At 47.9% G+C, this 27,745-nt stretch overlaps 1 protein-coding gene and 2 pseudogenes across 1 annotated transcript; 2 read left to right on the plus strand and 1 right to left on the minus strand.

Annotated features, from left to right (window-relative positions):
• Positions 1-179: 179 nt before the first annotated feature.
• Positions 180-2,250, minus strand: LOC117833900 (senescence-specific cysteine protease SAG39). The gene is made up of 2 exons (XM_034713494.2): positions 1,059-2,250; positions 180-978 (listed from the first exon to the last, which is right to left on the minus strand). Exons 1-2 carry the CDS (start codon positions 1,636-1,638, stop codon positions 413-415), a joined length of 1,146 nt encoding a protein of 381 aa, XP_034569385.1. The 5' UTR covers positions 1,639-2,250; the 3' UTR covers positions 180-412.
• Positions 2,251-7,968: 5,718 nt separating this feature from the next.
• On the plus strand, positions 7,969-8,928 carry LOC140220187 (uncharacterized; annotated as a pseudogene).
• A 10,931-nt stretch (positions 8,929-19,859) lies between these two features.
• On the plus strand, positions 19,860-23,067 carry LOC117833924 (uncharacterized; annotated as a pseudogene).
• Positions 23,068-27,745: the final 4,678 nt, after the last annotated feature.

Consider the following 27,745-nt stretch of genomic DNA (forward strand, 5'->3'; position numbering starts at 1 on the left):
CATGCTCTGCATCCTTCAGGCATTAGGATGCTTAGTCCAATTCTAGGTACAGCTCGATCGTGTGCCTTAATTGTTCTGTTCATGTTTCGATGCTAATTATTATAATATATAAGAGAATGCTCAATCGAGTAGCTGTAAACCCATGCAGCGATAAACTGGATCCATATCAAATGATTAACATGAGAATTGCATCGTGGTCTCATAAGGCACTTTGATTCAAGAAAATACAAACAACAAAAATGTTACATGTATATATAGACGATTACGTGAAGTTTTTAAAAATGGCACATAAATTATTAAATTTAAAGTTTACCTTACGCTAAGAAACCAATTTATGTGCATGGATTATTACATATTCTTATTTGTGCATGCCTTCATGGATGATATAGATTGCGCGGGTTGTTTTCCGAGTTCACGCCACTGGATAGGAGGCTTGGATGGCAACGCCACATGCGTTGACACCCCTCTCAAGCCTCAGGTACCCTCCCTCTCCCCAGGTCTCCCCCCAACTGTTCTTGATCAGCCAGTACTGGCTGCCATCCTCAGCTGTGCCGTACCCTACTATCGTCACCGCATGGTTCAAGTCCGTGCCACAGCTGTCCGTGGTCATCACGCCGCCGTCGTAGAACTGGAAGTTGTTCGCGTCGACGCCCACGGACACGGGCTGGTTGGCAACAGCCGCTGCGAGCGCGTCCTCATCGTAGCGGGGCACGTCCTGGTAGCTTCTGATAGTGACTGCCGGTTGGACGGACTGGCACATGTCCTGGATGGCAGTGTACTGGTAGGCGTCCTCGGTGGTGATTCCGCCGTTGCTGATGATGTACTCGAAGGCGTTGTCCATATTGCCGCCGTCGCAACCGTAGTTCCCGTTGGTGGAGCAGTCCAGTAGTTGCTGCTCCGACAGCGAAACCAGCTCACCTGTCTTGATGTGGTGGATGCCCTCGATGGCCGCCACCGCGGAGAACGCCCAGCAACAACCTGCAAATTAAATCATTCTTGAGTAATGCAGTGTGATGTTCCACATGTGATCAAAATAGAAATTCATTACGATCGCTCACCGCAATCCTCTTGATTCTTGACACCTGTAACTGCACCTTTCTGCCTCCAGTCAACCTCCGCCTGCTGGGGCTCTGACTGTGTAACGTTCCCGTACTGGAAACCGGGCATCTTCATGCCCGTAGCCGGCGTGGCCTTGTACCCGGTGTACCTCGCCATGAACTCATCATGAGTCATGTCGGCAAACCCATTGATAGCCAGGTGATACTTTTTGCCACCTGCGGCATTGGAACTGTCAACAAAAATGGCATTCGCCATGAAAACCTGGAACCTTCGTGCTTTCTCGGCCGCGTCCTTGTAGGTGCGGCCGTGCTCCGTCGCCCACCTCTCAAACCTCACCATCATAGCAGCCTCTACGACAGAGCCGCTGCCGGGAAGATCCCGTGCAGCGACCGTGCAGCAGATGCAGTTTGCAATGGTTAGGACAGCGAGCAGAATAACTGCCATCGTAACGAGAGGCTTCTTGTTGGCAATGTAGGGCGCCATGGCTGTTGCTGCTGTATGTAGATGATGTGTGTGAGCGAGAATGATGCTAGCAGGGAGCTGGAGACTGGAGAGTGTGTATTGTTGGTCTGAGTCCATGAGCAGGATGGGGGCTTATATAGAAGCCTCGTGCAGTAAAGATAGTAGAGATCCTAACATGCATAAAAAAATAAGGGAAATTGCACTCGAGTAGCATCCTGTTCCGTTCCTTCCATGTGCATCGTGCTGTGTGGAGTTGACCATGTCGAAGCAGTAAGCCGCCATAGGCATATCTAAGCCGCCGAATGCCTAAAATATTTTCGTCAACGATGCAGTGCACTGTAGATTAATGAACTGATCACTAAGCTGCCTTGAATCCTCCCACATTGTGGCGTTCTAGACTAATGAACTGATCAAATTAATTTTCACTCCTTTCCTGGATTCATGTTTCTGTTTTTAGAGAATACAACTTTGATATTTCTTGAATCTCATATGATGACATTATTCTTTTTTCTTTGTCCTTCCAGATATCAACAACCTCCAGTAAGATTCTTTTACATTGTTACTCCCTCCATTCCAATTTACTATTCGTTTTGGCTTTTCTAAGTACATACTTTTGAGATGCACCTAGATATATACTAGTCTAGATATGTAAGCAATAGTTATATCAAATAAAAGAATGATGATGCCAGTTTTATGGTTCAACCGAAAGAGAAGCTATCAACGCCGGGTCTTCCCATCAGATAGTGGAGTCCGGACCAGAAATTTTTAATAACTATGAATCTATCTTCCTCCCACCCGCCCTTATCCTCTGGTTTCTCTCCCATGGATCTCTCATCTTCTCGCCCCCTCCGCGGCTCATTGGCAGGGCAGCCATGGTGAGGAGCAGCAGCGGGGCGAGGAGCGATGGCGTGATGACTGGATATTTCCTCTCTCATCTCTGTCCATCTTCCTCTTTCCCATGGACTTTGAATGGGGGCATTTCCTCAAGCAAGTTGTGGGTGAGGTCAGGTTCGACGCATGCACAGTTCGTTTGCCTCGTCGACTTCTTGCCGTCCTACGGCTACGACAGTAGTGTGTTGGCCGATGAGCAGAGGGAGATGAAGTGGTCAATCGTGCTCACCGGTCCGACCGCGTGCTCCACGCCTACCGGTCATGCTGCACCACCACATGTGTCTGAGCGGCAGGAGCCCAGCAAGCAATGGAGGGGCTGCTTGGTCGCGGGGAGTAGCAGCGGAGACGCACATGGGTGCCCGACCCCGGCGAGTGGCAGGAGGCGTGCATGGTGCGGCCCCAGGATCAGCGGCGGCACGGCTCAGCCTCGGCACAACCCATGGCCCCGCGCCGCTTCTCCAGCGGGTGGAAAAACTACTATTCCCGGTGGGGAGGCGGATGAAGCTTGGAGAGGAGGGGTCGGTGGAATAACGAAGGAGGTGGACGAACCTTTGGTAGCAGTGATTTTATTCTGTGAAGCACGGCTAGAGAATTTGGCCGACGGGATTGGTTGTCTCGGGTTGAGAAACTGGCGAGGCTAGGCGAGCTTGAGCGGCCGGAAAACGGGGGAATGCTGGTGGTGTAGTGCTTGGAGGGAGCTCTGGTGTGTTTGTGTACATAGCTTGGGGTGTGTGTGAGCAGTGGGCTACAGTGATTTGAGGGCTGTGGCTGGAGGATGGAGGCTTTGACCGGCAATGATGCTTGGCAATGGCACGTGCATTTTGATGGGGGTGCGTCCAGGGGCACTACAGCCATGGCACATCGATTTGGATGCTGATTAGCGGTGAGGGACGGTGGTCGGGCACCGGCAGCAGTGTGGCACACGGATTCTGCCATGGCACTGGCGAACAGTTGCACGCACTTGCTCGTGCGCCATGCCCGCCACCCACACCTCTTACCTCATCACACCCACATGTTGACACCTACTTCTTCTCCCATAGCTGTGCAGGCCCTGCTGAAGGTGAGGTCGCTGTTCGGGATGGATTCCCAGTACCCGCAAGGAAGGAAGAAGGCAGAATCCTACTAGAATTCCCCTGTAATCCTACTAGGATTCCTTCCTTGTAACCAAATAGTAATCCCGCTTGCTGGAGTATATAAAGGAGGGCAGAGGTACATAGATCGGCACATGGAGAAGAATCTCAGGCCTAGACCACACATAGGCTCGACTCATACCTCAACACCCAAGCGCAGGGCGCGATATACAACACCACAAATAGGACGTAGGGTATTACGCTACTCTGGCGGCCCGAACTTGTATTAATCTATGTCTTATGTCCTCACTTTTACCATCAAGTTCCAGGTCCGATGATTCCCTACCAACCAATCTACTACCTTGGGATACCCCTTGGTAGGTTGCTGGGTATAAAACACCGACATCTGGTGTGCCAGGTAGGGGTGATCATCAAGATCATCGGGCGAGCTTGAAGGAGCTCATCATAAAGATCAATGCAGTCAAAGTGGCACGTTCGTTGTCCTATGCTGACTAGCAAGCAAGATCGACGAGTTGATTTGCCTAAAACCGATGGATTTTGCATCGTGGGCAGCGTCAAGTCCAAGATGGAGTCTGATCCCATCAGAGCTCTGAGTACAAATCCGTGGAATTATGCTACGTGCACACAGAAGAGGCCACCAGAAGATTTCAAGTGCTTTCCGGCAACACCAACAATAAGCAACGCTGACTTCGGACAACTTTTATTGAGAATTTACGTGAGGTTGAAAAAGAGAAAGCATACTACTAATGATACAAAATGATACAAAAGGGGTTGTAGCCTCAACCTTAATTATATAGTGGAGTCCTATGTAGTAGTGCCAAGCCTATAGGTGGCTTGACTCCTAGGGTAGATCCTCAAGATCCTCATCTTCCTCACCAGCAACTTTTTCCTCTGAAGAATGAAAAGAAAGGGAAGCAAGAGTGAGTACTTTATAACAGGTACTCAGCAAATCCCACAGATGTTGTATTATTTCATGCAGGATTTCAAGGAATAGCTGCTAGTTTGCCTGAAAGCTAGTTGTATGCACAGTGTATATGGTTATAAATTGAAGAGAACAGAATGCAGATATTTATAAGTTGTTGGTCCTGGAGGGTAATCTACCTCCCTACTAGTCCCCAAGTTTTAGGAGCATCACGATCTGTCAGGGACGACCTGAGCCGGCTTCTGCCTTATTTCTAGACACATCTTAGGACAAGCCTGAATCTCACTCTTTTTCGTAAAGTAGGTTAGTACTAATCAATGGAAGCGTTAACTATGTGAGCTCTTAACTGTGAGCCTCAGCTATTCGAATAGTTTCATAACACTGCGCAAAGGTGTACACTTTACATGCACGTTCGATCAGCCCATACACGAGACCCGTACCCCCGGCGTCCATCTCTGGACAACATCCTCTAGCTCCATCCACGGATAATCCTGTGGCCTAAGCAGGGACCATTCCACGTCCACTCAGGGGCACTACCCCGGGAAAATAGATGCATCATAACGTGGTATACAATGCCACCAGGCCCTACGGACCTCAACCAATGGCCCATGCCGGCCGGATCTGGGACTCTGCGAAGGTCCTGCTCTAGTCTATCCGTTGCCCACCGTGGTCCCTTGGGATGGTTTACTAGATTCTATAGTGGGGTGTGAATTAGGGCCTCACATGTTTAGGCACTCGCAAAGGCTGTACTTTTTTGGCACATGCGGCAATACTGTTCACTAGAAAGACTTTCCCATGAGCCAGTCCTTATATGATTAGAGTAAGCTTGTTAGGATAGGATCCTCTATCGAGGGTACCCTCTTACTCATGGGTCCAACCTTAATTGGTTGCTAGACTCACTTGGGTTATTTTTATGCCATTTTAAAAGTACTCTCACTCTTCCTTACAATTTGTGAGTCATGGAGGGCCCAAAATTATTAGGACGAGCTAAGCAAGGGAATAAAGGAAAATATGCAAAGCTTATAAACAAGTTGTTATCTTAGTTTATTTTATTAATAAAGCTTGGGATCAAAGCTTATAAACAAGTTGATTTTAGCTAAAGAACTACGAAAAAATTGAATTAAATTGTCTTTATTTATGCTTCTTAAGCTATTTTGAGCACACGTTGAGGTGTCGCACGGTGGTCGGATTAATTTCCTCTCTCAAAGAGGTCCAATGATTGATTCCTGTGCTCGGCACCTTTTTTTACCTCACTTACTAGTGGGCTCCACCTTCTTCATGTTATTAAAAGAATAAAATGCACCGGAGGTGAGGAGGTGTCATATTGGTCCATCAACTCCGAAAGTGCATTTTTGGGTCCATAAACTTTCAAGTCATTCAATGTAGGTCCATACCATTCCACCTGGACGTCAGAGCTGGCATGGCGTGATGACTGGATATTTCCTCTCTCATCTCTGTCCATCTTCGTCTCTCCCATGGACTTTGGATGGGGACATTTCCTCAAGCAAGTTGTGGGTGAGGTGAGGTTCGACGCATGCACAGTTCGTTCGCCTCGTCGACTTCTTGCCGTCCTACGGCTACGACGGTAGTGTGTTGGCCGACAAGCAGAGGGAGATGAAGTGGTCAATCGTGCTCGCCGTGCCCTCAACCGTGTGCTCCACGCCTACCGGTCATGCTGCACCACCACATGTGTCTGAGCAGCAGGAGCCCAGCAAGCAATGGAGGGGTGGCTTGGTCGCGGGGAGTAGCAGCGGAGACGCGCATGGGTGCCCGACCCCGGCGAGTGGCAGGAGGCATGCATGGCGCGGCCCCACGATCAGCGGCAGCACGGCTCAGCCTCGGCACAGCCCATGGTCCCGCGCCGCTTCTTCAGCGGGTGGATAAACTACTATTCCCGGTGGGGAGGCGGATGAAGCTTGGAGAGGAGGGGTCGGTGGAATAACGAAGGAGGTGGACGAACCTTAGGTAGTAGTGATTTTATTTTGTGAAGCAGGGCTAGAGAATTTGGCTGACGGGATTGGTTGTCTCGGGTTGAGAAACTGGCGACGCTAGGCGAGCTTGAGCAGCTGGAAAACGGCGGAGTGCTGGTGGTGTAGTGCTTGGCGGGAGCTCTAGGCTCCCTTTGGTTGGTCTTTCCAACCTGCTTTTGCTTTTGCAAAAGCCAAAAGCCAACCAAAGGGCCTAAAAGCTCTACGTGCTTTTGCCCAAACGCTACTTTTGCTCTAGTACAAAATCAAAAGCACCTTCCCCCCTACTTTCAAGTGCTTTTGGGGTAAAAAATTACCCACCTGCCACTCGTTATGATGTACCCTTTCAGATTTATTTTTTCTCCCGCACGCACAGACCTCTCCTCTCCTCCGTTCACCCGCACAGCACCATCTCCCCACCCGTCGCCCGCCGGCCTTCCTCCCCTGGCCGCCGGCCAGCCGTCCGCCTCCCCGGGCCGCCGGCCGGGCACCATCGCCGCCCCTGGCTGCCGGGCCTCGCGCTGCCGCCCCTTGACGGCCGTCCGCCGCCCCCATCGTTGGGCCCCTGCCGCCGGCCCCGTGACGCCCGCCGCCATCCCCCATCGCCGGGCCGCCGTCGTCGGGCCATCTGACGGCCGCCGCCGCCCCCTAACTGCCGCCGCCGGGCCCATCACCCCCCCCCCCGACGCTCGACGCCGCCCCCATCGTTGGGCCCCTGCCGCCGCCCCAGTGACGCCCGCCGCCGTCCCCCATCGCCGGGCCGCCGTCGCCGAGCCATCTGACGGCCGCCGCCGCCTCCTAATCACCGCCCCCCCCCGACGCTCGCCGCGGCCCCCTAATGCCCGCCGCCGGGCTCTCGTCGCTGCCCCCCTGAGGCTCGCCGCCATCCCCCTGACAGCCGCCTCCCCCTCCTGACGCCCGCCGTCGGGCCCCCATCGCCACCCCCCGACGCCCGGCGTCGGCCCCCGACGCCCGCCGCCTCCCCTAGCCGCCGGGGCTCCATCGCCGCCCCCCCCCCCCTCCCCGTCGGCCGCCGCCAGCCGCCGAGCCCGCGTCGCCCCCTGTGCGCCCGCCGCCAGGCCCTGAGCGCCCGTCGCCCCCTTGAAAAGGAGGGCGCCCCATCGCCGGCGCCCCCCATCGCCGGCTCCTGCCCCTGCTCCTGGTGACTGACCAGGAGCATATAGTGGTATGTATCAATTTTTTATATAATTTATAACACTTGTTTAGGGTAAATTATTTACACTAATTCAATTGTTTTATGTTGTCAGGTACAATTACAACACAAAATCAAATAGGAAGCTACCTGCGAAAAAGAATTTCTTGAGGTATGAACAATCAATTGTACTGGTATTTGACTTACCTATCAACATCCACTATAGCCTGCTTATGAGATAAAGCACTTCTCTACTATCAGTATGGTTAAATGCAAAATGATAATTCAAAACTATATAATGGATGAACGTTTGTACTTTGACATTTATGCTTATTTATTTCCCATTAGTTCAATAGTTGCATAGTTGGCTTCATAGTTATGTCTTAGCTTAGTTCTTATGAGTTTTCTTTGATTGGTTGAAGAATGGGTGATAAGGCGGATTGGGGTGATACTTTTTTAAGGCATTTGATTGATGCTTGCAAAGAAGAGATTGAAGCAGGGAAAGGCCGATGGGAATTTTCACTACTACTGGTTGGAAGAACGTTGTTTCCAAGTTTGCAGAAAAATCTGGTGATACGAGAACAAAAAAACAATTAAAGAACAAGTTAGATCTTCTGAAAAAGGAGTATGTCACGTTTATGGAGTTCAAGAATTGTGCAACTAGTCTTGGATGGGATGAGGCAAAACAAACTGTTGACTGCTCAGACGAATGGTGGGACGAACACCTTGCTGTAAGAACTATGTTTCTTGATAATTATATTCTTCTCATTCTTTGTTATGGTGTGCCTTGCTAAATTTTTTTTCTAATTGTAGAGATGCAACAATCGTGAGAAAGGAATCAAATGCCACCATATTAAGTTTCGAAAACAAGGACCCAAGTTTCTCGATGACCTGCATATCTTGTTTGGCAAGGCACATGTAACTGGGTCTTCTGCATCCTGTCCTGGAGATATATCATCCGATGAGGCAAGTGATGATAATGTGGATTAGGTAGTGAAACCTACGCAGAAGGATATGACAGTGAACCTAGGAAAAAGGAAACACAAGGGTACCTCTATTGGTGTTGAAGAGAAGGATGAGAAGAGCCCATTCTTTCATTTGTACAAGTCCACTTGTTTGAAGATAGAAAATGCTGCAGAGAGGATCTCCACAAGTGTTGAAGCATCATCAGCTCCTCCAACTAACCTAGTTCCTACCATTAGAGAGACTATGAAGATGGTGAAAGAATGTGGGGTGCAAGAAGGAACTGCTCTAATACACACAGCCGCTTCCCTAATTGTTAAACCTGAATTTAGGGAGCTCTTTAGCTCTCTAGAAACAGCTAAAGGCAGACTGGATTTGATTGAGAGGGAGCTAGAAAAGGAGATGATGAAGCGTCACTGATTTGTTTGCATGTTTGTCAAATTATTTATTGTCATATGTGACAACAATTTCCCTATGTTGAACAATAATTTGTTACCGTATATTGAAACATTATTTATCTATTAGTGTGTTATGTTGAGCTTTTCCATTTAGTATTGTCAAGATATTTGTTGTATTTAATTATTAATGTACTAATGTCTCATGTAGATGGATGATAGATTGGGAGATGTGGCTAAAGGAGGGCAAAAAGGACTACTACTGCTAGCTAAACTTGCACAGCATGCTGGTGCTATTGGAGAAATGGGCAACTTGTATACTGAGCGGTATTTGCACAAAGCTGAATACAGGGAAACGTCAGAAACTGGAATTCAATGGGTGAGGAGGTGTATGTCACGTTCGAGATATTTTTATAAGATGTTTCGGATGAGCACCGAGATTTTCGATAAACTTCATAATTTGCTAGTCTCTACTTACAGATTGACCTCAACCAACAATGTTTCGTCTATTGAGTCATTGGCAATGTTCTTGTGGATCGTCGGAGGACCACAATCTTTTTCACAAGCTGAAAATCGTTTCACACGGTCACTTTGGACAGTTCACATGAAGTTTCACGAAGTGTTGAAATGTTTGCGCAAGTTAGCTAAGGACAATATTAACCCGAGGGATCCTACTTTTTCTACGGAGCATGAAAGGGTGAGAGAGGACCGTTTTTGGCCATACTTTAAAGATGCAATTGGAGCAATAGATGGTTCACATGTTAAAGTGGTAGTGCCAGTGGACGAAGTGGTTAACCACACGTGTCGTCATGGATATACATCTTAGAATGTGCTAGCTATTTGTGATTTTGACATGAGGTTCACCTTTGCGGTTGCCGGGTGGCCGGGTTCTGCACATGACACACGTATCCTCAATCATGCATTGGCAAATTTTCCTTCATTCCCCGTGCGTCCTAAAGGTATACATGGTTCCTTCATCAAATTAGCAATACTTGTATTATTATGTACCTTAGTAACTTGGTTTTGTAGGAAAGTATTATCTTGTGGACTCAGGTTACCCAAACCGAATTGGGTATCTTGCGCCTTTCAAAGGAAGCACGTATCATATACCAGAATTTCAGCATCGTTCAGGGCCTCCCCAAGGAAAGTACGAGATGTTCAATTTCTTACATTCATCTCTTCGTAATGTCATTGAAAGGTCTTTTGGAGTCTTAAAGCAGAAGTGGCGTATTTTGAAGGACATGCCAAGTTTCTCACCTTGTACTCAGAAACATATCATTATGGCTTGTCTTGCATTGCATAATTTTATTCGTGACAGCAATTTGTGTGATAAGGAGTTCAAGAGATGCGATGATGATGAGGATTACTTGGTACAACATACATGTGGTATGAGACAAACACAAGGAGATGATAGTGACGATGTGGAGAATGAGGATACCATGAATACCATTCGTACTAGGATAGCTGATGCTTTGGTTAGTGCGAGAGGAGGAGAGTAATGTTGAGGGATGGCATCCTTGTATAGAACTTTTGATGGATAGTTCTATTTATGTGGACCAATTACTTTAATGGATGAAAAACATATAAAATTTATTTTTTTTCTTCCTAAAATAGTGGTTTACATTTGAACTAGTGAACGCATTATTTTGTTACGAGCAATTTGCATATAAACACACTCACAGACCTTTAGGAGCATTATAGGTATTTCTTACACAGCCTACAGTTTCACAGCTCCTCTAACCAAACGGTCTTCTGCTTTTCCCACAGCTGCTTTCTCACAGCTGCTTTTCCACAGCCCACAGCTCACAGTAGCTTTTCCAAAAGCCACAGCCCAACCAAACGCACCCCTAGTGTGCTTGTGTACATAGCTTGGGGTGTGTGTGAGCAGTGGGCTACAGTGATTTGAGGGCTGTTGCTGGAGGATGGAGGATTTCACTGGCAATGATGCTTGGCAATGGCACGTGCATTTTGATGGGGGTGCGTCCGGGGGCACTCCGGCCATGGCACATCGATTTGGATGCTGATTAGCAGTGAGGGACGGTGGTCGGGCACCGGCAGCAGTGTGGCACACGGATTCTGCCATGGCACTGGCAAACAGTTGCCCGCACTTGCTCGTGCGCCATGCCCGCCACCCACACCTCTTACCTCATCACACCCGCATGTTGACACCTACTTCTTCTCCCATAGCTGTGCAGGCCCTACTGAAGGTGAGGTCGCTGTTCGGGATGGATTCCCAGTACCCGCAAGGAAGGAAGAAGGCAGAATCCTACTAGAATTCCCCTGTAATCCTACTAGGATTCCTACCTTGTAACCAAATAGTAATCCCGCTTGCTGGAGTATAAAAAGGAGGGCAGGGGTACATAGATCTGCACAAAGAGAAGAACCTCAAGCCTAGACCAAACATAGGCTCGACTCATACCTCAACACCCAAGCGCAGGGTGCGATATACAACACCACAAATAGGAGTAGGGTATTACGCTACTCTGGCGGCCCGAACCTGTATTAATCTATGTCTTATGTCCTCACTTTTACCATCAAGTTCCAGGTCCGATGATTCCCTACCAACCAATCTACTACCTCGGGATACCCCTTGGTAGGTTGCTGGGTATAAAACACCGACATCTGGTGTGCCAGGTAGGGGTGATCATCAAGATCATCAGGCGAGCTTGAAGGACCTCATCATCAAGATCAATCTAGTCAAAGCGGCACGTTCGTTGTCCTATGCTGACTAGCAAGCAAGATCGACGAGTTGATCTGCCTAAAACCGATGGATTTTGCATCATAGGCAGCGTCAAGTCCAAGATGGAGTCTGATCCCATCAGAGCTCTGAGTACAAATCCGTGGAATTATGCTACGCGCACACAGGAGAGGCCACAAGAAGATTTCAAGTGCTTTGCGGCAACACCAACAATTAGCAACTCTGACTCATCGACAACTACTTCGACTACTCATCATGACTAGAAAATTAGTCGGGGCAGACTTCACACCGTCGACAACTAGTCGGAATCGACTCCGGCTAGTCGGCTTCATCAACAACCGTCATGGGTTCGTGACGACCACCATGGCTTCGTTGACAATCGTCCACGAATCAAGCTAAGTCACTATTTTAATTATTTTACATAATTTTTCCGGGTTGTTTTCCGCATGCAGGGCAATCCGCCGAGTACTTTTTGGTGTACGCCACTCGACGGAAATTACCCTCCAGAGCTACACTTTGCCAATTATTCCTGAGGCATGTTTACTTACAGCCATGGGCTTGGTACACCGAATTACGGAGGCTATCGCCACTGGTTTGGTGCACTGAGTTTCGGAAGCTCCGCCAACTGGCTTGGTACATTGAATTTCGGAGGCTACGGCCACGGGTTTGTGCACTGAGTGCTGGAGGCTCACAACGGCTACCCTAGTAAGGCACAAATCCTATGTGTGGCAAACACGCGCTCTCCTCACCAAAATGCAGAGAAGTCTCAAAGACTACTTTACGCGCAATCGCACAATCTTTTTGTCGCAATGCCGACTACTTATTTTAAATGTCTTCTCTTAGCGGTCACTAATCTCCTCAAGTAGAACACACCTTAATTTGTGATAGGCTCGGATTTTCTATCATGCCTGAACACTAGATCTCACACGCAGTAGCAATGGCTAAACAAGGACTGAGAGCCTAAACGTAACAGGCTAACTACTCAGAAAAAATATGGCTGAAACAAGAGCATGACACACAACATTTATATTCATCACTGAATAAATTTCAGTAGTATCTTCAAAATTCTACAAATATGCTACATAATGTATACATCTCTTTTTGCAGGTCAAGCTTCCGCGACTACTTTCCAAGATGCTCAGGGTACCTCCAATGACTACGCTAGCTCCTAGGCTCGGGGGCTAAGTGCCAATTACTACTCGGATATCTCCAATGGCTCAGCTAGCTTCCAAGCTCGGGGGCTAAGCGCCAGATAACTACTCGACGTGGCTCCTATGTCTCACCTGGCGCATAAGCTCGGGGACTCGACGCCAAATGACTACTTGAAAGATGATTGGCCTGAAGGCTAAAGACCCTCAGATTGATTATTTAATCATTCCAAGTCTTGGGGGCTGATAAGCTACACCCAAAAGTTGATTTTTTTCAAGGTGAAAGAATAAGATTCAGGATTTTATTAACCCTCAACCTGATTCTTCAATTCAACCTAAGGTTCGGGGGCTACTCCATATGGAGTGCGACTTTCGCCTCCCTCCATATCACATTCCAAAGATGAAGATTATAAAATCAAGATGATCAAGGGCTTGAGCACACCATAGCCTCATGGCAACTTTGAGAAACTTTAAAGATTCATCTAGATAAAGTACTCAAAGAGTACCCAAACTACTCAGTGAGGATCTGAGAAGTACTTGAAGACTGCTGCATTCGATGATGAAGCGCTCGGAGGCTTGTTAGGGATAGATCCCTAGTACCCGCAAGGAAGGAAGAAGCCGGAATCCTACTAGAATTCCCCTGTAATCCTTCTAGGACTCCTACCTTGAAACCGACTATTAATCCCACCCCCTGGAGTATATAAAGGAGAGCAGGGGTACCTAGATGGGCAGATAGAGAACCACCACAAGCCTAGACTAACATAGGCTCAACTCATACCTCAACACCCAAGTGCAGGGCATGATATACAATACCCCAAACATGACGTAAGGTGTTACGCTACTCTGGTGACCCGAACCTGTATAAATCTGTGTGTTGTGTCCTCTCTTTTACCTTCGAGTTCCAAGTCCGATGATTCCCCTCCAACCAATCTACTACCACAGGATACCCCTCGGTAGGTTGCTGAGTATAAAACACCGACAGTCACGTCCCTATGGTTCGCGGGCGGCAGGGCTGTAGAGGGACATGCGGCGTAGGCACAGTGGTAAAAAGCTTCCGCTGCAGCTCTTCATGCCCACAACCAGCTTGACGAAATGCTCCAACCAAACACCATGTGAAGAGATGAATATGAAGAGTGTGGGGGCTGCCCCTAAAAAGGGATCCCGAATGTCATTCGTATCATTCCCTGGATCAGTAGATGATACGGGCATTTCACACAAGAAGTATCACATCCATACTTCGTACAATTTTTATTGAGAATTTACGTGAGGTTGAAAATGAGAAAGCATACTACTAATGATACAAAATGATACAAAAGGGGTTGTAGCCTCAACCTGAATTATATAGTGGAGTCCTATGTAGTAGTGCCAAGCCTATAGGTGGCTTGGCTCCTAGGGCAGATCCTCATCTTCCTCACCAGCAACTTTTTCCTCTCAAGAAAGAAAAGAAAGGGGAGCAAGAGTGAGTACTATATAATGGGTACTCATCAAATCCCACAGATGTTGTATTATTTCATGCAGGATTTCAAGGAATAGCTGCTAGTTTGCCTGAAAGCTAGTTGTATGCACAATGTATATGGTTATAAATTGAACAGAACAGAATGCAGATATTTATAAGTTGTTGGTCCTGGAGGGGAATCTACCTCCCTACTAGCCCCCAAGTTTTAGGAGCATCACGAACTGTTAGGGACGACCTGAGCCGGATTTTGCCTTATTTCTAGACACATCTCAGGACAAGCCTGAATCTCACTCTTTTTCATAAAGTAGGTTAGTACTAATCAATGGAAGCGTTAACTATGTGAGCTCTTAACCATGAGCCTCGGCTATTCGAATAGTTTTATAACACTGCGCAAAGGTGTACACTTTACACGCACGTTCGATCAGCCCATACACGAGACCTGTACCCCTGGCGTCCATCTCTGGACAACATCCTCTAGCTCCATCCACGGATAATCCTGTGGCCTAAGAAGTAACCATTCCACGTCCACTCAGGGGCACTACCCCGGGAAAATAGATGCATCATAACGTGGCATACAATGCCACCAGGCCCTACGGACCTCAACCAATGGCCTATGCCGGCCGGATCTGGGACTCTGCGAAGGTCCTGCTCTAGTCTATCCGTTGCCCACCGTAGTCCCTTGGGATGGTTTACTAGATTCTATAGTGGGGTGTGAATTAGGGCCTCACATGTTTAGGCACTCGGAAAGGCTGTACTTTTTTGGCACATGCGGCTATACTGTTCACTAGAAAGACTTTCCCATGAGCCAGTCCTTATATGATTAGAGTAAGCTTGTTAGGATAGGATCCTCTATCGAGGGTACCCTCTTACTCATGGGTCCAACCTTAATTGGTTGGTAGACTCACTTGGGTTATTTTTATGCCATTTTAAAAGTACTCTCACTCTTCCTTACAATTTGTGAGTCATGGAGGGCCCAAAATTATTAGGACGAGCTAAGCAAGGGAATAAAGGAAAATATGCAAAGCTTATAAACAAGTTGTTATCTTGGTTTATTTTATTAATAAAGCTTGGGATCAAAATATGATGATGATTTGTGGGACTTGCCTTCCTCGAAGTCTGGGTCGTTCAAAACTTCTTCTTCATAGTCCAGATCGTAAACATGTTTCCAGTGTCATCGTTTCTATATTATCGTAGTTATACGTACGCAATCAAATTTGGTGTACACTTTTGGGGGTGGCTTTAGCATAAAGAGATGGAAACGGAGAGAGACACAGGCGGGCTTGGGAGTCGGGGCCATGTGGGTGTGTTGTGCTGTGCACCGTGGACTAGAAGGTCGTGGACCAAGGTGGGGTGTGGTTGCTGGAAGGTGACCGGCGGTTGAGCTAAGGCTCGCCGGAGCAGTCGCAGCGGCGCAACCGTGAGGGAGCTGGCGCTAGAGGGGATCTGGAGCTGGGTTTTGAGTACGGGAGTGGGTACAAGGGGAGGGGAGCTAGAGTAGGTGAGGAGGGGGAGGTGGCGGCGCGGGTAGCATGACGACTATATCCGGAGGGTGGCGAGGGTTTATGCGGGCAGCGTGACTGCCGGGGTTGGCCGGCGCCGAGCGGTGGTAGTACGGTTCGGCGACGGAAAGGGATAGTGAGGTTTGGCTACTCGGGAGCCAAAGCCACGCAAGGGTAGGGTGTCTACAAGCCTCACGACAACCTCGACTTCGACTCGGCCCGGTCCTAGGGTATATGATGTGGTGGCGAGTGGAGACGGTAGGCTCGAGCTCCTACAAAGCTTGGCGGGGCTGTGTGGAGTGAGGGGGGTGGTGCGAAGGGAAGTGAGGAGTGCCCGGGGCTATTTATAGCCTGGCGGTGCTCGTGGAGGGGCTCGGGTAAGGTCTCCCAAGCTTATCCGACCGGGGCGGCAATAGTGGCGCAACGGCGTGTGCACTTGGGAGCGGGAGCGGAATAGTGCCAGAAGGGGTGTGCTAGCAGGCAGGAAGTGTGGTCATGCATGCGCCTAGTGCCGGCACGTGTAGCATGCTTGCCGGTGTGAGGAATCAGGCTGGGAGGGTGGAGACCAGGGCAGTCTCACCGGCGGCCGTGCTCTAGTTCGTAGGCACGGGAATAGGAGCGGGCCAGTTTCTATGCAGGAGGGGATGGTCTGGCTGCTGCAGTGGACAGAGGTGGTGCAGGCGGTGACGGCGTGCATGAGAGAAGGCAGAGGCATGGCCGGGAGGGGTGACATGGTGGTAGGTGGCGGCGGCACCGATAGAGAGGAGGGAACGGGGAGGAACCGCGGAGAAAGATGATGACGTCACGGTGATGTCATCACGGTGTGGGTTGGTGGGCTAGGTTGGCTGCTGTGTTTGTGAGAGGAAGGGAAGGCGGGCCGGGCTGAAAGGTTGGATGGGCTGGAAGTAAGGTTGTTGGCCCCAGAGGAATTTCAGGAGGTTTCTAATTATTTGAGATAAGGTTTTGGTTTCAAATTTAAAATGGTTTTCAAATTTGAGAAGGTTTTGAGACAAAGGTGTGGACGGGACTTTTAGATGGAGTGCTTTGGGAGTAGAATCCTACAGTTAGCTCACACATATGCATATGAAATCATGAAAATTATATTTTGGTGCATTAAATTTAAATGCATGGCTCTAGGGTTTAAGTTGCTATATAAATTCTAAGAAAAAAAATTTTGAGGTCCATATTTTAAATGCATGGAAAATTGGGATGTTACAAAGAGAGAGAGAGGAGATGCCTAGTTAGCGTGACATGTCATCGCTTGGCGTTGACGTGAAGGGATATGGACCTGCGGTGAACATCTTATGCTTATCATGCTCATGGGAAAGTTGATTTGCTCCACTACAACTTTTATGTAGGGCCAAAATCAGTGTTTAGTCAAAAGGATTTTAAATGGTCACTAAACATTGCTAAAAAGATATCGCTCAAGGCTTAAAAATTTTCAAACACATATGTAGAAGTGTAGGAATTTAAGTATTTAAACTTGAACATGAGTCAGATATGGTTTATTTGACATATAGAACTATATTTGAGCATAATTTCATATTTAGGCGTCTTATTAACATTTAGTTGCCAAAAAGAACATGAACCTCCATAATTTGCATTTTAAAAAGATAAACTAACACCACATGTATAAAAATGTTAGCAAAATTTTTAAATGCAATCATGCATGCATAATTAATGTTAATGCCTATGTTCAATGTTTAATGAGTGTTATTACACCAGGGGATTACAGTGGGCGGGGCCAGCCGCCGCCACAGCCACCAGCAGGCCAAGGCTCGGCGGTGTGGAGCTGAGGAGGGAGGACGTGGCTATCCCGTGGAGGACGACACTAGGGTGAGTTTCTTCATGATCTTGATCCTGCTTGACAACAATAGCGGCAGATCAAATCGATCAGCCATCAGATAAGAAGGGTGCAGCCCCCGGCGGATATCAACGTGAGCGATCTCCCCGAGGGTGCGCTAGGGTGCCGTCAGAGGGGCACGCTGGATGCACGCCATGGGGGACGACCGGCAGCGTGCGGGAGACAAGGGCGTGACGAGCAGCAGAAGATTAGGCTTAGGTCAAGGACCAAAACCTAAACTCGTGACACCACGTCGGAGGAATAGATTGCATATAATGGATGGATTATATTGCACTGAGCCTCTCGATCGGTGTATGTTGAGTACAAGATCGACTTGGGGGGCAAGGCTCCCCCGGATACATATGATAATCTACGATACATACACCTACAACTACCAAATATACTTTAACACTGCGAAACATTCATGGTTGTCTATCCTCTGTTGCTGCAGAACAATACGTATGCTGTGAGAATGTTTCATCTGTATAGCACGTATGTACATTGGAAGTAAGACAAGGACAGACCGATCTGACTAGCGGCATGACTGCTCGAGGATAGGAGTTTAAAGGCAAGATGATTGTTTGATTGGGATCGACACCCTAATTACTTTAGTTAACTAACTTATGGTAGCTATGCCGTAAATGTGTTGTACAGTTCTTACCATACGACCAAAGACCACAGAGAAAATGTCAGTAGAGATGTAAGTATGTAACACAGGTGGGATGCAAGCGAGGGATACTTGAGACTTGCTAAACGATTTTAAGGACGACGTGATCATGATCAGTACCTGATTACTTATTAAGTGTCCTTTGGGTTTTTGCTCCCTCTCCGTTTGCGGCTCAATCTGCTGCCTACAGCTAGCAACGTCCACGAAGTGCTTTGCTGGCTCCGATCACTATTCACTAGTTGCACAGCACGCAGCCGATGGAGCAAGGGTAAGTGAGAAATAGATCATTAACATATTTTATTTAAAACTGGCAAATCCTCAAAGTAGGCTCATTTTGGAGTGCAGGAATTGTTCCAGTGAAATTCACGAATTTTGGTTGATCTCCAAGGACAGAATTGGAAAATCTAATCCGAAATTTGATGGAATTCGAAAATTTCGGAAAACATTGAAAATAATTGAAAAAAATCCAACTTGAACTTTCTGAGACAGGTTGAGTAACTTAGTACAATAATAAATCACAACTGAAGCTGTTCATACGCGGAAATTCAGATTTGTCGAAATCCTGTAATGTATACTTGGAAAATCGTTAAAAAAAGGGCGAATGGGCCGGCCCATTAACCTGAGCCCCACCCACCACTGTTCTGCGTCGTGGACCCACTTGGCAGTGAGCCTCACCACTGGGCCCTGGACCACCAGATGCGGGAGGAAGAAATACAAACGCCCCGTTTGTATTCACTTATTCCTCGATTACCAGCCGAAATAAGCGAAAATGCCACACAAACATCTCAATTATTTCTCGATTACTAGGGAAGCCGCTCTTAGCACACAATCCACAAAACACTGGGCAACCCAATTTTTCAGTACGCGGTCTCAGCCTCGCTTACCCATTAAGCGAGTCAATTCTCCCTCGATACCCCTCCAGGCCTCCACTACCGACGCCTGCTGCCCTCCGCGCCCGCCGCCTCCTAGGTCGACAGCACTCGCCACCTCCCCGCCCTCCGGCGACGGCTTCCCTTCCTTCCAGCATCCGCCTCCCAGCCATCCACATCCGCCTCCGAGAGCGAGTTGTCGCTACATCTGACGGGGAGCACGGACGGCCGGGGCATGCCGCTTGCCCCGCGCAAGCTCGCAGCAGCGGGTCCGACGGGTGGAAACCTTCGGTGCCGAGGCCGACGGAGCAACAGTAGCAGCTTGGCTAGCAGTGGAGGTAGGGCAGCACCGCAGCAGCAGTGTATGACCAGGGAGCAAGGCCCGCGTGGGGCAAAGGAGTCTGGATGGGTGTTGGCATGGCGTGGAGCAACAGAAGAGAGGAGAAACGGGTAAGGAAGGGAATGAAGACCGAGAAATGGAGGAAACAAGAAATGGCGAACGGACGGTAGCGGAAATAGAAGTAAAGAAAAAGAAGGGAGGAAAAAAGAGAAAAAGAAAACGGAAAAGAAAAAACGAGTGATCATCATCCTTAGGGGTATCTCAGGCATTTCACCACTCAGGGTAGAGAATTGATGGGAAAAAAATTAGAAGTGCCAAACATCCAGCTTATTCAGACAGTAGATTCTTGTGGTGTCTAGCTTACCAGACATTCCTATTTCTCAGATAAGCCAGCTCCAGATAAGCGGAAACAGTTTCCATTCCTCTCCGGCAAGCTCTGCCCCAAAATGCCAATTCCCCAGCTGGCATCCCCAATCTCGTGCTGAACCCTAGCCGATCTGCGGTTGCATCGCCGGCGATTGCCAGGGGAGCGGAGGCCATGGACCCACCGCCGCTTCCCGACGACGTGGTCGCGGGCGTCCTCCGTCGCCTCGCTCCGCGGGACCTCGCGACGTCCCGCTGCGTCTGCAGGGCGTGGCGCCGCGTCGTCGACGACCGCCGCCTGCTGCGCGCCGACATCCTCCCGCGCTCGCTGGGCGGCATCTTCCTCAACCTGCACGACCTGTGGTTCACGCAGTTCCTCGCCCGCCCCACTACGGGCGCCGCCGCCTCCGGCCGGCTCGACTACACGGTACCCGGCGAGCCCGACGCCTGCCCATCATCTACGTCCGCGACCACTGCAACGGCCTCCTCCTGCTCGATCACTGCGTGGTTAACCCCGCCACGCGGCAGTGGGCGCTCTTGACCCCGCGACCGGACGACCTGCCCCAGCCCCCCCACCTACAGGCATGCTAGTTTCCACAGACGAGTACCTTGTGTTTGACCCTGTCGCCGGACTTCGAGTCGTTCATACTGCCAAGTGTTCCATACAAGGTGAGAGAGAGCGACGAATGTGAGGAATCTGAATGGCCACCGTCCACACTGATCCTGTCTGTGTTTTCATCGAAGACTTGTTCATGGGAGGAGAGGGCATTTTGTCGGGAAGGGGAGGCTGCAGGAACGTTACCTGGCATGGTAGGGTCAGTAAGATCATTTTTGGATCATCAGGGTTGCTACTGGAGAGGAGCACTATATGTATGCTGTTCGGACTGTTTTGTTATGAGGTAGGCAACAACTTCTTAAGCATCACCATTGTACTTGGGATTATGAGCTTTATGATGATAAGAATGTTTCTATCTGTTTTTATTGCAGAATATCACTATCCGACAGTATGTATCAAGTCATTAGAAGATGGAGAATTTTATCTAGGAAAATCAATCAATGGGATATACTGTGCATCATTATTCCAGGAGTCCCAACTTCAGATAAGGCAGAGTGGGTGTTGAAGCATGACAGAGACATTTTCCCCATCCTGCCAAATCTGAACTATGACAAACAATGTGATGGCCCATGGATCTTAACAAGAATTTTACTATTGGCGACATGAACAACATTCTGATGAAGATTCTGATCCGGAGGACAACGAAGCAATTGTGGAAGAGAAAATGGAAGAGAAATTTGAGTGGGACTCTGACAATGATAACGTTCTTGAGCCTGGAAGTAGGAGCAAGGATTCTTACATTGTTTTCCTTGGATTCCATCCTTACAAAGAGGTTGTCTTCTTGAGTGACAAATTCAACAGAGTGCTAGCCTATAATTGGAGTATCTCAAAGCTTCAAGATTTGGGCAAGCTTTACCCAAAATTTTATATTGAACGCGACCATCAATTTTTCCATCGATTGGTAAGTGCGTCTTTCCCATACACTCCTTGCTGGTTGGGGGAGCTTCCTGAAAAACGAAATTTGGAAGCTCATCAGCTAGAAAATTAGAATGCATATTTTGCAAGCTATTTGGAGAATGGAAGGCTACCCTTGTCATTGTTCTTTTGATATTTGTGTACACAGATTGTTCCCTGTAACACTAATTTAAAAAATATCTCCAGTTTAAGTTTACTAATTTTACCTGCTGTTGAGCACAATCGATCCTGGGTTGAGTTGCCGCATCAACCATGTATAATAGATATGATTGCTTTCCTATCACTTGCAATGATTCAGATGCTTATTAACCTGGAGGGCTATTGGGGAATGCATTCTTTTGGCATGTACGCTGATCTGCTGCTTGGAAGTAGGGGATGTGGCTGCTTGTTCGTGCAGAATATACTTTTCGTGTATGCTGAGTTGAATCTCAACTAGGTCGAATTAGTGGGCAGAGTTGCATTCTGTTCATTACAAAATGTTATACTATTATTACAACGTGCTAAAATTTTAAACGTCCTTCTCGTTCTCACCATTTCTTTTTGCGGAAGTTGCATTTGAGTGTGTTCCACAATGCAAATCACACACTGAATGTCTGAATGGGAGGCAGAGCAGGTATCATTGGTTTATCATGTTTTTTTTTCCGTATATATGTTTTTGATCATTCCTTGCCAGAACTTCTTGGTTCAAGATAATTTGGAATGCTCGTGGCAATTTATGTGAATAACATAGTCCTCAAATTCATCTTATTGTATGGTTTGTAAAGCTTCCTTGTAATAACTTTAGGGAGCTTTAATAACCTGAATTCGCTAGTCTGCAATGGTCGACTCACTCAAATGGTATTAATCATTATGTTTAGTCACAGTCATCTGCTAGTCATATGATGTCTTTCCCTATGTTCGGTTATGGGCATAGGCACAGGAAACTGATATACACACAAAATTTTATGACTAGATTTGAATGCCTGGTTACCAGCACAAAACGCTGCTTTCTGATTTTTAGTGCCTCCCATATATATAGGTGATATATTCCTCTATCTAAAAAAATGTTGACAGAAATAGTAGATTGTATTTAAGTAGCATTAACATGGTCAAGGATTCGGACTGTATGATTAAGTTATTTTAATATCTTCAGAATCTGCATTTAGTACCACTGGCCGGATCATTGAGGAGCAGCAACATCATCTGGCCCCTGAGATGGTGGAGATCCTGGCTTTGATCAAGGATTGGGAGCAAGGAAATTCAACACTACAGCATACCGTCGACGATCTAGAACTTGAAGAACCATCTGAGAACTTGTATCTTGATGATTAAATGTAAAAAGTAAGTGTTCTTCCATTGCCTGTCATTTCTTCTATTGCAAAACAGATGAATTAACACTTTGTTGGTGTTCTGTTGGTGTTCTATTGTGATCAAAAGTAAGCTAGAGTCATCAGTCTGTTGGTGTTCTGTTGGAGCTAGAGTCATCAGGAGCAAGCTAGAGTCATCAGAAGAGGAACTAAGAAAGCCAGAAGCCTACTGTTCTGTTGGTGTTCTACTATTCTACTGTTGTGATGTCTGATGTAATGTTGAACTTGAATATTGAACTTTGATGAGCTGGTTGTACTCTTTTTTCCTTTGTAGGATTTTCTCACGAGGTGTGAGTTTTTACCTACAAAGGTTTTTAATGAGGCAGCAACACAAACAGCACAAAATAATTTTTGTGTTATTGTGAACTTGATTGTGAACCTGTGAACTTGGGAACTTCATTGAAGCTTGAACTTGTGAACTTCATTTTGAAGCTATGAACTTGTGACATTTTGAAACTGTGAACTTGAAGCTCAAAATTTTGAAGCTATGAACTTGTGAACTTCATTTTGAAGTTGTGAACTCCTTTGATTGTATTACTTGTGAATTTGTGAAATTTGAAAATTAATGTGGTGAATCTGATTCTGGGGAAGTTAATTTTGATGCCATGCCGGGGCCGGCACAAGCACGGCGAGACCGTTAAGGCCCGCCGGGCCAGCATACCGGCACGGCACGCCTAAGAAGGAAGGGTGCCGTGCCTGGGCTGCTCCTTAGGCACGTGGGCCGGTACAGCCCGACATGATTATTATGCGGGCCTAACCATGCTGGGCTAAATCGTGCTCGTGACAGGCCGGGCTGGACCGCCCGTTTGGCCATCTATACATCCAGCACCAGGTGATCAACGCACGGAGCGGAAGGCGAGGCATCATGCAAAGTTGAGCGGACCACCTCCGCCACATGGCACTCCTCCGAAGGTTGTGGACCCAGCCTAGCTTGCATGGACTGAGGCCCGTGGGATTATCGACGATGACACCGATCCGCCGGTCGCCGCCGGAGCCGGCGCAATAGCCAGTGGGGAGCGTCACTGTCGTCTCCTCTGACGGCGGCCCCATCCATCATTAGCTGGAGGCAAAGGAGGAGAGTGTCCCGCCATCGACGGCCGGACGAAGGGAGCCACTGAAATCCAGATGGGATACGTCAACAAGCGCTTCGCAGGACCAGAGCTTTCATTGGCCAATGGCAGCTCAATGATGTCAAGGTCCATGTCCGAGGGGATCAGCAAGGGGTTAAAACAGCATGCAGTCACCCTGAAGACATCTCGCCGATCAGCATTGTGAGGATGAACACCACCAATCCAACAGAATTCATTGAGCAACTATTCCCACGTAGCCAGTTCCCATGCATGAGCTGGGATCCCGTGTAACTCGATGTCGACAGTTGAGGGCAAACTCGAAATTGTAGAGTGGATGAAGCGAGTCCAGCGCATGACATGGAGGCGGAGATTCTGGCCAACGATCGGTCTTCCCCCATTGTAGACTCTCGTTGTCGTGTCATCATCTGGCAAAGACAAGATGAAGCTCTTCGGCCCTGAACGAAGAAGGGAGATCACCTCCGTATCAACCTCAAATCGGCGGCCAACCAGGTCACGAATGGATGTCTCCACACCAACTTGGCAATCACCAATCATGGAAACGACCAGAGAATGGCCAAGCGCATCCTCCCTCTGAGCAATGGTGGCCGATCAATCAAAGGCTTGCCTTGGCTTAGTGGAGGGGGCTTACACTCATCGCTGCTCGAAGACATCGGGAGGGGATCCGCCGGGGCACCAACTCCGTCCTCATCCGACGATGAGGAAGGGTGGGTCGTCACGTAAGCGCCCCCGGTCAAGCACCGCCCGTGAGTCCTACACCTCCTACAATGCCCATGTCCTGCGACCTCGACGCCGGGCTTCATCGTGCATGCCACTGGCGGAGGGTTAAGGATCAGATACTAGTAGAGAACTGACTTTCGATGCGCCCTCTTTTAATCCCGGTTTCAAGTAGGCCCGGTACAGAAGGGGGTGCACGGAGCTTTACTCCCGGTTGGTATTTGCAACTAGAATTAAAAGTCACATTTTGTCTCGGTTCAAAAATCAGCCACACGTGGGGGACCCTTTAGTCCCGGGTGAAAAAATCAGCTACCCGTGGGGGACCCTTTTATCTCGGGTGGTAAGAATAACCGGGACTAAAGGTCACCCTTTTAATCCCAGTTGGTGTTACCACTCGGGACTAAAGCTCACGACACCAACCACGATAAAATGGGGTCTTTTATCCCGGTTGGAAACTCCAATCCAAATAAAAGGGTCCCTCACGGGTGGCTGAAAAAGAACTAAAGCCCTCGGACCCTTTTATCCCGGTTTTTAATACCAACCGGGATAAAAGGATCCCCCACGTGTGGCCGGTGCAGAACTAAATCCTTCAAACCCTTTTATCCCGGTTTGTAATACCAACCGGGATAAAAGGGGGTCTTTTATCCCGGTTGGTGTTTCCAATTGGGATAAAAGGGTCCCCCACGAGTTAGTATAAAAGGATTGGATCCCCTATATAGTTAGATGTGGTGTGTAGATAGGATGGTAAGGAAGGTATGCGCGAGGCTTGAGGTCGTGGGTTCGAATCCCACGAACCACGCACGCGTATATTTCACGTGAAAATCATGTGACTTGTGACTTGCGCGTGTGGGGAGGCCTCCCTGGGACCCCTCAGGAATTTATTTATTTTTTAAATTTTTTTGCAAAACCATTTATCCCGGTTGGTATTACTAACCGAGATAAAAGGGTCCTGTACCGCACCTGGTGTCTTTAGTCCCGGTTGAGGGACCCGGGATAAAAGAAATCCCCTTTTATCTCGATTACTTTATCCTGGATAGTTTTTCGAGAGATTTGCACCCTTCCAACCGGAACTAAATATTAGTTTTCTACTAGTGAGAGGCGGAGGGGCAGACTCAAGCGGCGGCGATGACACGGTAACCCGACTCCAAACAACGCGATGAGGTGGGGGAAGGACGTCGGGGAAGCACGCCGGCGATCCGAATAGCCGTAAGCCCGGTGCCCCGATGCCCAGCAGTGGAAACAGCAGGGCGGCAACCAGCAGCTCCCTGCACGATGTTGCCTGGAGAAACAATTGAAACACCTCCCCAGCAAGTCCGTCAGCACCGGCCGCCGTGGAGGGCGTGCCCGTATGTTGCTTTGACTCTCAGCAACCCACCAACCATCCGCGTCAGGGCATCTACCTGCTCCCACGACCACCCGATCCCTTGGATGCAGGACTATCCACTGGTGGAGACACCGACGAAGACGATGGACCCGACACACAAGGAGGAAATGCTGCCGATGCCGGGGATCCCCAATAAGAACCTCCTTGAAGGATAACTGAGTAGCGGGTGATAAATCGCTGGCAGAGCCGGCCGAGGACGGAGAATCATCGCTCCACCTTTCGGCCTTGGAGCGACCGGCCGTCGCGCGAGCAGGCCCCCGCGGGGACCGCGGAGAGGAAGAAGAGGAGCCCAGTGTTGAGGAAGGGAAGCGGATTAGGCGGGGCGCCACCGTGGCCGCGGAGGTTGCCGCCGACCCCGGAGTAGGTGCCGGCGTGGGTCTAGTAGGAGGGGGTACACCAGGAGGGAGGGGAGCGGAGAGGACGCCAGCCATCCTTACATTGACATGAGTGACAGGACCTCGCACTTTGGGACAGAATAGATTGTTTTCCTCCACAAGCCTTAGAAGCGAGTCACTGATGGATCTGGTGCCAAATTCATCAGGCCTAACCGCTGGAAAATCAGGGTCCAAACTTGGCGAGCGAAGACACAACCCGAACAAATGATGTATTGTCTCCTCGGCTTGATCACAAAAGGGATGGGACTCCGGATGGGGAAGTCCTCTTCTTGCCAACTGATCAGCAAATCAAATTTTTTTCAGTAAAGTTTACATAGAAAAAGATCAGGCGTATCATCAATGTAAAAGTATAGTTATGTAATCTCAAGGAATCAGAATAAATTAGAAAAAAAATTGTGATTCTGCTCAGAGTACAGATCACATAACCAACTCATTTATCAATTATTACTGAACCACAAACTCTTGAATACACTGACATCCTTTTTTTATGCAAAGGTGCTTGTGTGGTCAGCGACGACAGTACAGCAGTAAGTGATAGTATTGCTTCTATGAGTTGTCTGTGAGTAAAATAATTCTTGCACATACGGGTTATGGGCAAGAATTTATAAAAATGGAATGACTAGATATTCAAATCTAGAATTCTTGTCTGATATTATTTTATCAGCTAATTTCCTTGCGGTGAAGTGCTTCTGTTTTCCTGGGTTTTTCCTGTTCAGATTACATCTGCCGCTCTGACGAGCATCAAGTTCTTAATTATCTGTATCAGTGGGAGCATATGTAAGTCTTGTTTACTGGAACAAGCATAGTATAGTTCTGAACATATAGTAGAACAAGTTTTGGCTCGATGATTAGCGTATTCCTTTAAAGAGAATGCATATGAAAAATGCAATATAATAATGCATGTTAATTGTAGCCAGTATGAATCACCGGATCAGCTGTAAGCACATACACTCAAAGACATTATTTATCCCTTGTCTGTTTGTTTTCTTTCAGTTGTTTGTATACTGATTGAAATTTGCATATTGTAGATATCAGGATGAATAAGATTATTAGAAGCACAAGTAAAGTAACTGCTAGCTTTCTGTAACAGGATTGGTGTCAGTCCTGCACTATTAGTTTTGTGTCTCTTATGGATCTTTTTAATCTTTTTTGTTGTAAAGAATAAGAGATACTTCTTGAAGTATTGAGAGGCTGCATAAACAATTAACGGTTTGCTGTTATTTCATGGTTCCTTTTATATAGCGTTCCACTCGTCTAATTTATTTTGCCCATACTTACTGAAGAGATAATTAATTTGTAGCAAATTATTAATAGTTATCATTAAGCAGGACCTTGTTCTATATCCAGTAGCTATCTATCCTGTTCATTATTTTTTATTTTCTGTTTTTAAGTTATATTCCTGCTGTATTTGTTTGCTATGGAATACCTTATATATCTATAAACTTTGAAGGCCCAATATGTAACAGCTGTAGCCTTACAGTTTGCGCCACATACAGAA

The sequence above is a fragment of the Setaria viridis genome, chromosome 8, assembly GCF_005286985.2.
Source record: "Setaria viridis chromosome 8, Setaria_viridis_v4.0, whole genome shotgun sequence".
Classification (NCBI taxonomy): domain Eukaryota; kingdom Viridiplantae; phylum Streptophyta; class Magnoliopsida; order Poales; family Poaceae; genus Setaria; species Setaria viridis.

What these genes read in the sequence shown, in the direction of transcription:
- LOC117833900 (XM_034713494.2), bottom strand. Translation starts at nt 1,638, where the DNA reads ATGGACTCAGACCAACAATACACACTCTCCAGTCTCCAGCTCCCTGCT. An exon ending in CAAGAATCAAGAGGATTGCG is followed by an intron (nt 979 to 1,058) that starts GTGAGCGATCGT and finishes TTTAATTTGCAG; the next exon opens with GTTGTTGCTGGGCGTTCTCC.